This window comes from Malaclemys terrapin, chromosome 19 (assembly GCF_027887155.1).
Source record: "Malaclemys terrapin pileata isolate rMalTer1 chromosome 19, rMalTer1.hap1, whole genome shotgun sequence".
NCBI lineage: Eukaryota > Metazoa > Chordata > Testudines > Emydidae > Malaclemys > Malaclemys terrapin.
Window position 1 is genome coordinate 450,510 of NC_071523.1, and position 14,287 is coordinate 464,796.

Here is a 14,287-nt window from a genome sequence, read left to right on the forward strand (position 1 = left end):
CCCTGACCACCCCCCTGCCCTCTATCCAACCCCTCTCCACCGTTCCCTGTCTCCTTACTGCGCTGCCTGGAGCACTGGTGGCTGGTGGCTCGGCTGTACCAGGACAGGCAGCTGCGCCGCCCGGCTGGAGCCAGCTGCACACCGCGCAGCACAGAGCACCGAGTCAGGCCAGGCTCTGCAGCTGCGCTACCCCAGGAGCTCGCAGCCCCACTGCCCAGAGCATTGCGCCTGCACCACAGTAAGCTGAGGCTGCGGGGGAGGGGCTGGGGGCTAGCCTCCCGGGCCAGGAGCTCAGGAGCTGGGCAGAACGGTCCCGCGGGCCGTAGTTTGCCCACCTCTGCTCTACATTCTTGAATGGTAAGAGGCATCACTGAGCAACCTTAACTCTGTGTTTCTGGGCACTGAATTTTTCTGCATCCCCATTTACCACAGCCCAGCCCTCCCACTCTACTACTCATGGTTACTTGGCAATGATTATCCCAGCCACAGAATGCACTGGATGTATGCTAGCCCCTGCATCATCTCATCTCCCCTCTCTGCCTTCCAGCACAGCCTAGTTTCCCTGCCTCAGCCCACATCCATATGGAGAGAAGGGCATTGGTATGGGACCTGCAGCTGGAGGAGCTACTGCAGGAACAGTGCAAGGACTAGCATGGAGTCAGTAGGGACATTTCCTGAAGAAGGGGACAGACATGAGGGAGCATGGATATGGGGAATTTTTAGGGGACAGAGCTAAAATGCCCCAATATCTCCCACAGCACAGCTCTGATGCCCTCCTCTATACCCCACTCTTCCCTGCACTGCTCCAGCACACCACACATTCTCCCTCACTGCTCATACTTCCCCCACCTACTCAAGACTCCTACACCCCAGCTCTAACTCTTCCTACATTCCCTCTCTCACACACACACATTCCACACTCTTTGCCTCTCTACTTGTAAGCGTGGAGGGGTCATGGAGAGGTGATGGGGCTTTGAGGACTACCTGTACCAGCTGGAGGTCAGAAGGTGAAGGAGAGTGTAGATATGAAGTCCCCACCCCAAGTATGGGTATATGGGATGGGGTTCTACAGATCCATTTGCAGAAAAGGAGGCTCAGAGGTGTGAAGTGGCCCAAAAAAATGTTCTCATCCTGTGGGCCTATGCCATACTCCAAGGAAGCCCTTTCTCAGCTTTCTACCCCATCTCAACACCGTGCACCTGTGCAATGCACTGCACATATTAATCCCCAGCTCCCCATCTGGTCTCAGCACGGAGAGGGCTTGTTTTGACAGGGGACAGAAATAGTGGGTATGGATGTGGTGAGGTTTGGGGGACAAAGCCCCAACTCTATATCTCCTACTGCACAGCTCTGATCCTCTTTTTTCCTCCTCACACTCTCCTGCACTGTTCCGACCTCCCCTATTTTCCTAGAAGCATCAGCATCAGGGTAAGGGTGAGCCTGGTATTCCTATCCCTACTGCTGCAGGCAGCACGGGGACGGAGTAGAGTTCTGGTTTCCTTTTCCTGATCAGGGAGCAGTGCAAGGAAGAGCAGCCTGGTGGAGTAGCCAAAGGATTGAATTGTGGGAGATGGGAGGAAGGCACAGATGGCTCTACTTCCCTTCCTCCAGTCCTCATGTCCTGGGAAGGGAATGTGCCTAACTTTCCTTCCTTAAGGTTCTGCTCTGTAAATTCTTCTAATCTCCCAGAGAACAAAGGTCCCTTTGAGGACAATCCCTTTATTCGCTAACTACTTTTTTAGAAACCCAGTTCTTTGTCCAAGTCCTAGTCATCAAACTGGGTTTTCAAAAACACAGCATTTGAATGATCCCTTACTCTAATAAATTGTTGTATAGGAGTGTTTTGGCCTCTTGATAGCTGTGCCAGAGCACAACCCCAAGGGGAAAAGGTTGGCAAAGGTGCATAGCTTCCCTCCTACATCCTCCCAACCCCTCTCCCTCTGCACTGCTCCAACATCCCCCATATTTCCCCTTACTGCTCCGACCCTTCATATTCCCGAGCTCTGCATTAAAAAAGTTGGAAGAATCTGAAAATACTATGAGCAGCTCATTTTAAGGGAGCTGTGTAATTTGACCAAGGGTACATCTACACTGCAATGTAAGCTCAAGGTTTGAATTCAGGCTCAAGCCTAACCCCTTTCCGTCCACACACAAATTGTACTAATCCATGGCTCAGACCCAGGGGTGGAGGGTCCAAGCCTGAGTCATGCCAGGACCCAGGGTTCAAGCCCTATTGGTCTGCTGTGTAGACACAGCCCCAGTGGACTCGTGCTCTGGGAGTCCATCAAAATTATCCCACAATCCCTTAGGCCAACTTTCTTTGTCCTCTGGACAGTCAAGTTTGGTGGACAGTCAAGTTTTCCCACACTGCACCATGAACAAAACACTAGAGTGGCCACATTTTGGGAGAGTGCTAGGAAGTTTGAAATATGGGTTGTTGAACTGGGGTCCACACAATATAGTGTAGATACTGGAGCCCCAGGTTGAGACCCAGGGTTCAACAATTCCTAATCTGGGTTTATAAAAGAACCTAGGGCTTCAGGGCCTACACTAATAAACCCACGGTCTGCTAACTTGAGTTCAACTAGCCCTGGCCTTACATTGCAGTGTAGACATACCACAAATGATTTTTTCATCTTCCCCCTATTTAATTAATGGTAATTATCTTGATAACACCTATAAAGTAAAAATCGAAGTCCTTTTGTGTATTTTAAAGCAATTTAAAATATTGGTTTTAAAACAGAAATTTTGATCTCGGAGCAAAACTTCCAAAAAGAACCCCTGCAGAATGCAAGCAACATACACAATACATATTCTCTGAAAACTGCCAGGGCCAGGACTCAGACTGATAATATATTGCTTAGGGTTACCATCTTTAACAAATTAAAAAAGAGGACCCTCCACGGGGCCCTGGCCCCGCCCATTGCCCCGCCCCAACCCCACCCTAACTCCACCCCCTCCTCCCTCCCACTCCCAGCCATGCGAAAAGGGCTGCTCGAGCACTACCGGCTTCACGGTTTGCCAGGCAGCCCCCAGACCCTGCGCCCCCGGCCGGCGCTTCCCCAGCGCAGCTGGAGCCCGGGAGGGGAAGCGCCCAGCCGGGGGCGCAGGGTCTGGAGGCTGCCCGGCAAACCGTGAAGCCGGTAGCGCTCGGGCTTTGGGCAGCCCCCATGCCTCCAGACCCTGCGCCCCCGGCCGGGCACTTCCCCTCCCGGGCTCCGGCGGCGCAGGGTCCGGAGGTATGGGGGCTGCCCAAAGCCCGTAGCACTCGGCTCTTAAACAGAGCCGAAGAGTTGGGGAGGAGCAGAGCCGCCGCAGCCGGAGGCTCTGCTCCTCCCCTGACTCTTCGGCTCTGTTTAGAGAACCGAGCTGCCCGAGCGCTACCGGACCCTGCGCCGCCGGAGCCCGGGAGGGGAAGTGCCCCGCGGGCAGCTGGGGTCCGGAGGCAAGGGGGCTGCCTGAAGCCCATAGCGCTCGGGCAGCTCGGCTCTTAAACAGAGTCGAAGAGTCAGGGGAGGAGCAGAGCTGCTGCGGGAGGGGAAGCCGGCATTTTCCTGGACATGTTCGGCTTTTTGGCAATTCCCCCCGGACAGGGGTTTGATTTCCGAAAAGCCGGACATGTCCGGGAAAAAACGGACGTATGGTAACCCTAATATTGCTGTAGCTCAGGTTTAATGAGCACAGCATGTCACTTTGAGCCACCCAGCTTCTGTGACAACAGATTACCTGCAAACTGTCTAGCTGCAACAGAGCCCTAGTCTTGCTGCACATGCTATAATTTAGTGAAAACTTTTACTCCAGATTATTTGTGCTCCAGACTCTTCAGGAAGTTTTAAAACTCTATTAGAGAGATCTATTTTGGGAACTGAATTTGTTCCTAATCTGTTGTGTAATTGTATTTCTTTATTATTTGTTTTATAACTATATAAAACACTTTGGCAACATATGGTCAGTTATCCATCACTAATAATAAAACAGACTCTTTTCTAATTAATAATTGGCCTGAAGAATTCATTCATTTGTTAAGGTTTTTGAACTTGCTGAAGACTTTAATTAGTTTTTAGGCTGATGGCTCCCACAAAAAGGCAAAACCACAAGATTTTCTCTTCAAGTCTTGAAAACAATTCAAATGAAAGTCTCCAAACAGAAAAGGAAGAGTCTTAACGGGTCCAGGTACCAGTGCCAGGAACCACATGGTCTAGCCTGACATTATATTTTCTTATGAATTAAGGGACTCCTCTCATGAAAAAGAAGTTGGGTGGGAAAATCAGCCTGCAAATAGCTGATGCCCTTACTACGTGTTACTATTATGCAAAAGACAGTTACTTTTTCCGTAACTGGTGTTCTTCAAGATGTGTTGCTCATGTTAATTCCACAGTAGGTGTGCATGCTTGCCACGTGCTCCGGTGCTGCAAGTTTTCCCCCTAACAGTACCCGTGGGGGGGGGGAGTGCCCCCCACGACCCCTGGAGTGGCGCCTGCCTGGCGCGGTGTAAGGGGAGCTGCGTGCTACCCCCACCTTCCGTTCCTTCTTGCCAGAAAACTCCGGCAGCGGGGAAGGTGGGTGGGATGTGGAATAGACATGAGCAACACTTCTTGAAGAACACCAGTTATGGAAAAGGTAACTGTCTTTTCTTCTTCAAGTGATTGCTCATGTGTATTCCACAGTAGGTGATTCCAAGCTGTATCTGCTGGAGGTGGGTAGGAGTTCACAAGTTCTCGGGACGGAGTACTGCCTTGCCGAACCCGGCGTCATCCCTGATTTGGGAGACTATCGCATAGCGAGAGGTGAACATATGAACCGAAGACCATGTGGCAGCCCTACAAATGTCCTGAATGGGGACGTGGGCCATAAAGGCAGTCGATGAGGCCTGCGCCCACGTCGAGTGTGCCCTAACAATAGGCGGCAGGAGAACACCCGCCAGCTCATAACAGGAGCGGATGCACGAAGTGATTCAGTTGGACAGCCGCTGAGTGGAAATCGGCTGGCCTCCCGCGCGCTCAGCTGAGGCGACAAATAGCTGCGAGGACTTTCTGAACGGCTTGGTTCGCTCAAGGTAGAAAGCCAGAGCCCGCCTCACATCGAGCGTGTGGAGGCAGCGTTCCTCATTAGTCGCATGAGGTTTAGGGCAAAGGACTGGTAGAAAAATGTCCTGATCCATGTGGTAGGCAGAGATCACCTTTGGGAGGAACCAGGGTGTGGGCGGAGTTGGACCGTGTACTTATGAAACACAGTATACAGCGGCTCGGAGGTCAGGGCCCTGAGCTCTGAGACCCGCCTGGCTGATGTGATAGTGACCAGGAAGGTCGACTTCCATGAGAGGTGAGACCGGGAACATGTGACCAGCGGCTCAAACAGGGGCCCCGTAAGCCGGGCCAGCACCAGATTCAGGTCCCACTGTGGGACCAGGGGCTTAGAATACAGGTAAAGCTGGTCCAAACCCATAAGGAACCGGCCGGTCATAGCATGGGCGAACAACGTGTGCCCTTGCACCGGGGGATGGAAAACCAATATGGCTGCCAGATGCACCCTGACCGACAAGGGCGCCAGGCCCTGGGCCCTAAGGCAGAGGAGGTGATCGGGGCAGCCGTTGGGGATATACCTTGGTCCGTCGCCCACCTAGCAAAACGAAACCACTTTGCCACGTAGGAGCGGCGAGTGGAGGGCCGCCTACTCTCAAGAAGGATGCGCTGGACCGGAGCTGAACATGTCCTCTCCTTGCCACCTAGCCACTGGGCAGCCACGTCGTGAGGTGAAGAGCTGCCAAGTTGGGGTGGAGGAGACGGCTCTGGTCCTGAGAGAGCAGGTCTGGGCGGAGTGGCAACGGCAGAGCCACCGCCAGGCTACAGGGGGTCCCGTACCAGTGCTGCCTGGGCCACGCCGGGGCAATGAGGAGGACCCTGGCCTTGTCCGTCTTTATTTTCTCTAGGACCCTGATGATCAGCGGGAACAGGGGGGAATGTGTATAGGAGTTGGCCAGACCAGGGCAGGACAAAGGCATCAGAGATAGCGCCCCTCCCCAGGCCCCCCCGGAGCAGAACTGGGGACATCGTCAGTTCTTTCGGGTCACGAATAGGTCTATCTGGGGAGTTCCCCACCTCCGGAAAAGCTGAAGGGCCACTTCCGGTGTAGGGACCACTCAAGCTGAGAGGAAAAATCCCTGCTCAAGCGATCCGCCCTCACGTTCTGGGCACCCGGTAGTTGAAAGGCTTTTAGGTGGATGTCGTGGACTATACAGAAGTCCCACAGACTGAGGGCTTCGTGGCAGAGGGTGGAGGATCAAGCCCTGCCTTGCCTGTTGATATAGAACATCGAGGCCGTGTTGTCCATGAGAACCCTGACTGCCTTGCCCTTCAGGTGCAAGAGGAAGGCCGTACATGCCAGCCGCACCGCCCTGAGTTCCTTGATGTTTATGTGAAGGGTTAGCTCTTGCGGAGACCACAGGCCTTGGGTCTGAAAATTTCCCACATGGGCTCCCCAGTCCAGGTCCAATGCATCGGACACCAGCTCCATGGACGGGCCCCTGTCCCTGAATGGGACCCCTTTGAGCATGTTGCTCGGTGTGGACCACCACCGTAGGGAGGCGGTAACCGAGTTTGGCACGGTGAGGACCTTGTCCAACCTGTCCATGGCTTGGGAGAATTGCAAGGCCAGCCAGAGCTGGAGAGGCCTCATCCTAAGCCTGGCATGGCGGACCACATACGTGCACGCTGACATGTGACCTAGCAGCTGTAGGCAGGACCTGGCTGTCATCACCGGGAAACTTACGATTGAGTCGATGAGCCCTTTCAGGGTCTTGAACCTGTCTGTGGCTGACATCGCGTCCAGGAGCGCCCCGATAAACTCTATGCGCTGGACCGGGACTAATGTGGACTTGGTGTTGTTTATCAACAGGCCCAGGGTGGTGCATGTGGACAGGAGGAGTGCCACATGATCCCTCATCTGTGACCGGGAGGCGCCCTTGACTAGCCAGTTGTCCAGATAGGGGAGTATCTGGACCTCCCGGCACCCGAGGTAGGCTGCTACTAACGACATGCACTTTGTAAAGACCCTGGGGGCAGTGGACAGACCAAATGGGAGGACTGTGAATTGGTAGTAATTCTGTCCCACCACAAAACAGAGGAAGCGCCTGTGCCCCTTGAATACGTGGATGTGGAAGTACGCGTCCTGTAGATTGAGGGCCGCGTACCGATCCCCAGGATCCAGGGAGGGGATGATGGAGGCCAGGGAAACCATGCGAAACTTGAGTTTTAACAAGTACTGATTCAGACCTCACAGGTCCAGCATGGGTCAGGATAAGGAAATACTGGGAGTAATACCACTTGCCAAGGAACTCCGTGGGCACTGCCTCTATCGCTCCTAGTTCCAGGAGCCACCTGACCTCCTGCTCAAGCAGACCCTGGTGCGATGGGCCCCAAGAGGGACGGGGGCGGTGGGTGGTTGGGCAGGTAGAAGATAAACTGGAGGTGTAACCTCGGGAGATGGTGTTGAGGACCCAATGGTCCGAGGTGAGCCGTGACCATTCTGGGAGGAACACACACAACCAATTGGAGAAAGGGAGCTTGATTGGGGGATCCCTGCTGAAAACTGGTGGGGTACCCCCGAGCATCCCGTCAAAACCGCCTTTTACCCATCTGCTTGCCCTTAGAGGACCCAGGCTGGGGGGCAGGCCGGTATTGTTTTTGCGGGCATTTTTTATAGTCCTGTTGCTTCTTATGGGCGGCCTCGTATTTCAGGAGGGCGGCCTGGGCGGGAGCCTGCTGTGGCTTGAACTTGGGTTTTGCCGGAGCAGGAACATAGAGGCCCAGGGTCTGGAGGGTCGTGAGGGAGTCTTTCATGCCGTGCAGCCTTGTGTTCGTTTCCTCTGCGAACAGCGCCTTCCCGTCAAAAGGGAGATCCTGCATCGACGACTGCGCTTCGCTGGATAGCCCAGAGAGCAGAAGCCAGGACGCCTGTCTCATGGACACCGCCGAGGCAATGGACGGTGTGGCTGTGTCCGCTGCATCCGAAGCAGCCTGCAGGGACGCCCTTGCGGCAGCTGCCCCATCCTCCACAAGCGCCTTAAACGCCTTTCTATCGCGCTCCCAGAGGGAGTCCTTGAACTTGGGGAGGGATCCCCAGAGATTAAACTCGTAGCGACCCAGGAGAGCCTGATGGTTTGCTACTCTCAACTGGAAGCTTGACGACGAATACACTTTTCTCCCGAAAGCATCCAGCCTCCGAGAGTCTTTGTTCTTTGGGGTCGGGGCTGGCTGCCCCTGTCGCTCCCTGTGGTTGACCGACTCGACCACCAAGGAGTTGGGCGCCGGGTGGGTATCCAAATACTCTTGCCCCTTACTGGGCACAAAGTACTTGCGCTCCGCCTTCTTACAGATGGGAGCCAATGAGGCTGGTGTTTGCCACAGGGCACGTGAAAATTTTGCCACCCCTTCATGGAGCAGCAAGGCCACCCTGCCCGGTGCCGAGGGGGACAGAACATTGAACAGGGAGTCTGAGGGCTCCTCCATTTTCTCTGCCTGGAGATGGAGGCTCGCTGCCCCCTTTTTAGTAATTCTTGATGGGCCTGGTAGTCCTCCTGCAGGACGGAGGGGGGCGGGGCCACAATGAGCTCCTCTGGATGGGGCGAGGAGGCTAGTGCGGTGCTTTGGGTGTTGGCTGGCATCCCACCATCTGGTCGGACTCCCGGCACGGTACCAAGGAAGTGGGTCCCGTTGACTCTTTCCTCGGCGGTGTAGGGATGGAGGCCGATGGTGCTTCCGACGCCACTGCCACCGAGCGAGCCCCCACAGGGAGCTGCACCGGAGGCCATGGTGCCCACTGGTACCACTGGGCTGGCCACAACGCACGGTGCCACTGCACTTGCTGAGGCACTGGCGGGGCCAGCCGATCAGGCTGGCTCGCTTGGCCTGTAGATGGGAGACTGTGAGCAGAGGTCGGGCTGGCGTACAACACGCTGCTGCCTCTGGATCGGAAGTGGCGGCGGTGCCAGGATCTACGCTGATAACAGGACTGCAACCTCGAGGGGGGAGAACGGTACCGACGATAGTGGCTGCTCCGCGAGCGGTTTCGATGGGCGGACCCGCAATGGCGAGGAGCCGGCAATCGACGCCCGGAGCTATGGTGCCTTGGTGGAGACTTAGAGTGGGATTCCAAGCGGGAACGGCGTTGACGGTCATGCTGTGACTGGCTGCGGTACTGCCTTCAAGACGAGGACCATCGGCAATGTCCACCACAGTCCCATCTGTGCTTGCTCCATGAAGATGAGCGGAGCTGGGAGTCCCGATTGGATGGCACCCATCCAGACAGTCTAGCCGGCGTCGAGGGCGATCCACATAGACTGAGCCCTGAACAGTCACTGGGTGGTGAGTGGTGTCGAGAATATTCCCTCGACTGAGGGTACTGGGCCGGTGGTGACCCCAGCGGTGGCTTGCATCCAGAGCGCGGGACCGACATCGGCGGCGCTCCTGCCACCGGCATGGACATGACGTCCCTAGCTGCCTGGAGGGCTTCGGGTGTAGATGGCATCCCGACATCCGGAGATGCCTGTTCTGAAGGGGCTGGGCTACTCCGCTCTGTGTGAGTCGGAGGCATAGGGCCCGATGGGGACCGAGGACTACCCGACATGTGCCTAGCCTCTGTCCCAGATTTCCCTCGGTGCCATTGCGAAGAGGGAGTCTTTCCAGTCATCTTGACATGCCCCGTGGAAGGGGAGCAGTGCCAACTAGTCGAAGGTACCAGAGGGTCTCCACATACTGACACCACGGTGCCAGGTACCAGATTGGAGCGGTGTGCTGGGGTCGGGGCCAGCGCCGACTCCATCAGGATGGCCTGGAGTCTAATGTCCCTTTCTTTTTCAGTCCGAAGCTTGAATGACTTGCAGATCTTGCACCTTTCGCTGATATGGGTTTCTCCCAAGCAGGGCAGACAGTCTGTGTGCGGGTCACTCATTGGCATAGAATGTCTACAGGAGCTGCACGACTTAAATCCTGGGGCACGGGGCATGCCCTGGCCTGGGCCCACTAACTAACGAAACTTTACTGAAAACTAAACTGCATACAAGTACTACTGAACAAACAGTTCTGGGGACAAGCTGCAGCAAGGCGGGAGCTAAGCAGTTCTGAGGCACCTTCACTGGCGGCAAGAAGGAACTGAGGGTGGGGGGAGCGTGCAGCTCCCCTTATACTGTGCCAGGCAGGCTCCACTCCAAGGGTTGCGGGGGGCGCTCCCTCCCTACGGGTACTGCCAGGGGAAAAACTTCCGGCACCGGTGCACGTGGCGAGCACGCACACCTATTGTGGAATACACATGAGTAATCACTCGAAGAAGAACTGTTATGTCACATTCTGCTTTAAGGAATGTATTCTTGATCATTCACTACACAAACTTTACAGAATGGACATTATCTAGGCCTGAGCTCTGAATTCATTAATTTTAGATGGCCACAGCATATATACCTCTTACTTCACATTAAGTGGTTTGTTCAAAATTACCACAGTGATGGATCAACAAGGAGCTAAACTACAACTACAAGGATCAACATCAAGGACAGCATATAAACTGAGGTAAAACTTACCAATCTCACTGGCCTTTGCTCCACCACTGCTGCCCTTCCCCCAGCTGCCCAACTGGGCTTTAGGCACAAGCTGAATCTTCTCATCTATTGTGGACTGCAATACACATCAACACAGATGATCAAGTACTCACAAATAGGAAAAATTTGCTCCTTACCTGTAAATGGATCTTTTCACATAACTGAACTTACTAATTCTGGTACAGCTGGTAAGACCCCTTATTAGCACAGAGGCACATTTCTAGTAGATTCTTGGAGATCAATCCTCAGCCTCTAAAAGGCAGGGGGTGTCTAAGCACACCCCAAATAGATGCTTCCAAAGCGTAAGTGTAAAACATCCAAGGGAAAGCAACTCTCACAAAGAGTAAGTGTAAAACATCTGTGAACTTCCTATCAATAAGATTAAAACTACTGTTAAGATCTTTTGAAGAGGGAATACAGGATTGATGCATTAAGCATGTGAGAGACGACCATTTTGTGTGTAATGAATAAATGGTTTCCACTCACTATGAAATCTGCCAATCCTGACATTGCTGGGAGTTTGCAAGCAGCAAGGATCAGAACAGAGAAAGGCATGAAAAGAAAAGATTTGTAGGATCTGGAGGGAAAAAAGCAGTGTCTTACAAGAACAGGAAATCTGTTTTGTAATGATCAGCAAACAAATTTATTGACTACCAGGTTGTGATACTGCAGATCTCCTTGGAACAGTCTCTGTTTCTTTCTGCCCATGAAGCTGCCATGGAGATAGAGGTATATACACTAACCACGTAGAAGAGCTTCTCTCATCTGAGTTGTAAGCTTGCATATTAGCAGAATAAGTCCACCTCACTATATAGGGCTTTGGAGGCCTGCTGTACAATCTCCATAAAGATCTGCAGAAAGATTTTATTCTGTCCTGATCCTGCTTTATAGGCCTCTTAACATTCAGGCACTAAAGGAAAATAGGGTGGCACTGATTAGGGGGGAAAAAAAAAAATTAAGAAATCATCCTAATAATAAAACCCTCCCCTCCACAAAGAGTAGTTCAGTTGAGGAGAGAGGAGGTAGTGGAACACTGGAGAAGAAGTGGCAGTAGGGGGAGTTATGGCCAGATACCAGGGCTCAGACCTCTCCTGCACCAAGACTCTTGGTGCTTAAATCTTCCCTGCCCAGGCAGCTCTTTAAAGCATTGCCAATTAAGAGAGGATGAAATGGAAAACCTGCTATCTTCTGAGGAAGAGGGTGTCCCTTCCCTCTTCTTCAGGGCCGGCTCCAATTTTTTTGCCACCTCAAGCAAAAAAAAAAAAAAAAAAGGGGGGGGGGGGCGGGGGCGGAGTGCCACCCCTTGAAAAGTGCCGCCCCAAGCAGATGCTTGGAACGCTGGTGCCTAGAGCTGGCCCTGCTCTTCTTCCGTGTGTATTTGCAGGAGGGGAGTCCAAAAAACAGAATGAGAATCATGAAAGTACAGAAATACAAGGTGACATCCTGGGCCTCTCTCTGGAAGATCCAGAAGTGGACAGGATGGTGTTCAGAAAAAAAAAGTCTGGACAAGAGACAGAAAGATACAAGAGCCAATTATCAGAAAACTGTAGTCTAGAAGGAGCCTACTATCAGGCCTGAGGCAAAACTGAGAGAATACTGTGGACTCTATGTACTGAGAGTATGGTGGGGCACCTCTGCTTACAGAGGCTAGAAACTGAACTCCAAGAATCTTCCTGAGTTCTGCCTCCATGATAACCACAGGCAGGCCTTCCAAGGCATTTGAGAGGCCTTGTGGGATAGCTGTTTGATGTATTATTCCATGTCAAAGACAGTACCTGAATTCACATTCTCTTTTCAACTCAAGAAAATTTTGGATCAAAAAAGGATCATTATGAATCTTTAAAAATGTGTACTTATGTTGTCTTTCCTTAGTTCAAATAATCTTTGAAGATTCAGAACCAATAACATTTGCTCAATGTTTTATTTACATTCAGCTCAGACCTGCCTCCCCAAAGATTTTACGAATTAAAACACCCTAGAAAAAAGAGTAAGGCAAGGTTCTGCACTGGTGCCTCTTTGTACCTATAAGCACCAAACCATCTCATACATAGATCTAAACAAACAAAAATTTCCCAAACTAATATCCAAGTAGCTTTGTCAACATTAAGTGACTCAGTCCATTGATACTTACCTTGGTGATTTTAAGGAATTTGGTGGGATCAAGCACACGACTATTCTTTGTCCCCTGAACAGTGTTCCATCCACCTTCATCTACCCTCTGGACACCTACAAAACCAACAAAGTAAATCAAAACCTCCTTAAAACTGGTTTCAGAGTAGCAGACGTGTAGTCTGTATCCGCAAAAAGAACAGGAGTACTTGTGGCACCTTAGAGACTAACAAATTTATTAGAGCATAAGCTTTCGTGGGCTACAGCCCACTTCTTCGGATGCATATAGAATGGAACATATATTGAGGAGATATATATACACACATACAGAGAGCATGAACAGGTGGGAGTTGTCTTACCAACTCTGAGAGGCCAATTAAGTAAGAGAAAAAAAACTTTTGAAGTGATAATCAAGCTAGCCCAGTACAGACAGTTTGATAAGAAGTGTGAGAATACTTACAAGGGGAGATAGATTCAATGTTTGTAATGGCTCAGCCATTCCCAGTCCTTATTCAATCCTAAATTGATTGTATCTAGTTTGCATATCAATTCCAGCTCAGCAGTCTCTCCTTGAAGTCTGTTTTTGAAGTTTTTCTGTTGTAAAATAGCTACCCGCAATGACCAGACAGGTTAAAGTGTTCTCCCAATGACAGACCTGCAGGTGGCTATTTTACAACAAACTGTCTGTACTGGGCTATCTTGATTAACACTTCAAAAAATTTTTTTTTCCCCCTCTTACTTAATTGGCCTCTCAGAGTTGGTAAGACAACTCCCACCTGTTCATGCTCTCTGTATGTGTGTATATATATCTCCTCAATATATGTTCCATTCTATATGTATCCGAAGAAGTGGGCTGTAGCCCACGAAAGCTTATGCTCTAATAAATTTGTTAGTCTCTAAGGTGCCACAAGTACTCCTGTTCTTTCTCCTTGAAACTGCTGATCATGGTCCAAACGTATCCAAGGGCAATGTGTACAGTCTTTACCTCTAAAACTTGATCTGAGAAAGTCAAAGAAGAGGCTGCAGCCATACTTTGAGCCCAGCACAACTCTACAGTGTGAATGTTAAGCATGAATTTTGGAGATGTAACCTAGATTAGATATTATAGAGGCATGGGATATTCAAAGACTATTGTATCAACTTTATAAACATTATGTATATCTTTCTGAGCTATGGATTGTATTCTGGCTCCATGGGGGAGTTGCAGGGGTTTCCTGCAGGAACTATCATCATTTGGGGGTAATTAATGAAAATTCCTAGGCAGGTGGCTCACCCCTTGGGAGAAATGGTTTGATCTGGTTAAAGATGGTTACCAAACAAAGAACTGAGAGCTGTAGAAAGTGGTCACCATGACATGGGAGGGAGTCACTCTCACTCAGTCCAAGAATTAGCATGACATGGTGACCAAGAGGGGCAGACCTGCGGGAAGGGTTTGAAGTACTTGTTTCTATCAGGGTTTTCATGTAGAAGATGGATTTGCCTAGTAAACTAAGACCTGCATGTGAGTGGTTTACTGTTTTTAAGATAGGTTTTCTCTGTAATGCTTTTAATCTGAATAATATTTTCTTTATGAAGGCTGACTTGCCA

General features: G+C 51.4%; 1 protein-coding gene across 9 annotated transcripts in view; it reads right to left on the reverse strand.

Moving 5' to 3' along the window:
* EIF4G3 (eukaryotic translation initiation factor 4 gamma 3) overlaps window positions 1-14,287 on the reverse strand; it is a 390,421-nt gene that overhangs the window by 50,518 nt on the left and 325,616 nt on the right. For all 9 annotated transcript variants that reach the window (XM_054008991.1, XM_054008989.1, XM_054008988.1 and 6 more), the window contains 2 exons: window positions 12,723-12,817; window positions 10,574-10,667 (listed from right to left, as the gene is read on the reverse strand). In XM_054008991.1, coding sequence (XP_053864966.1) covers window positions 10,574-10,667; window positions 12,723-12,817 — 189 coding nt within the window. The remainder of the gene's footprint in view (window positions 1-10,573; window positions 10,668-12,722; window positions 12,818-14,287) is intronic.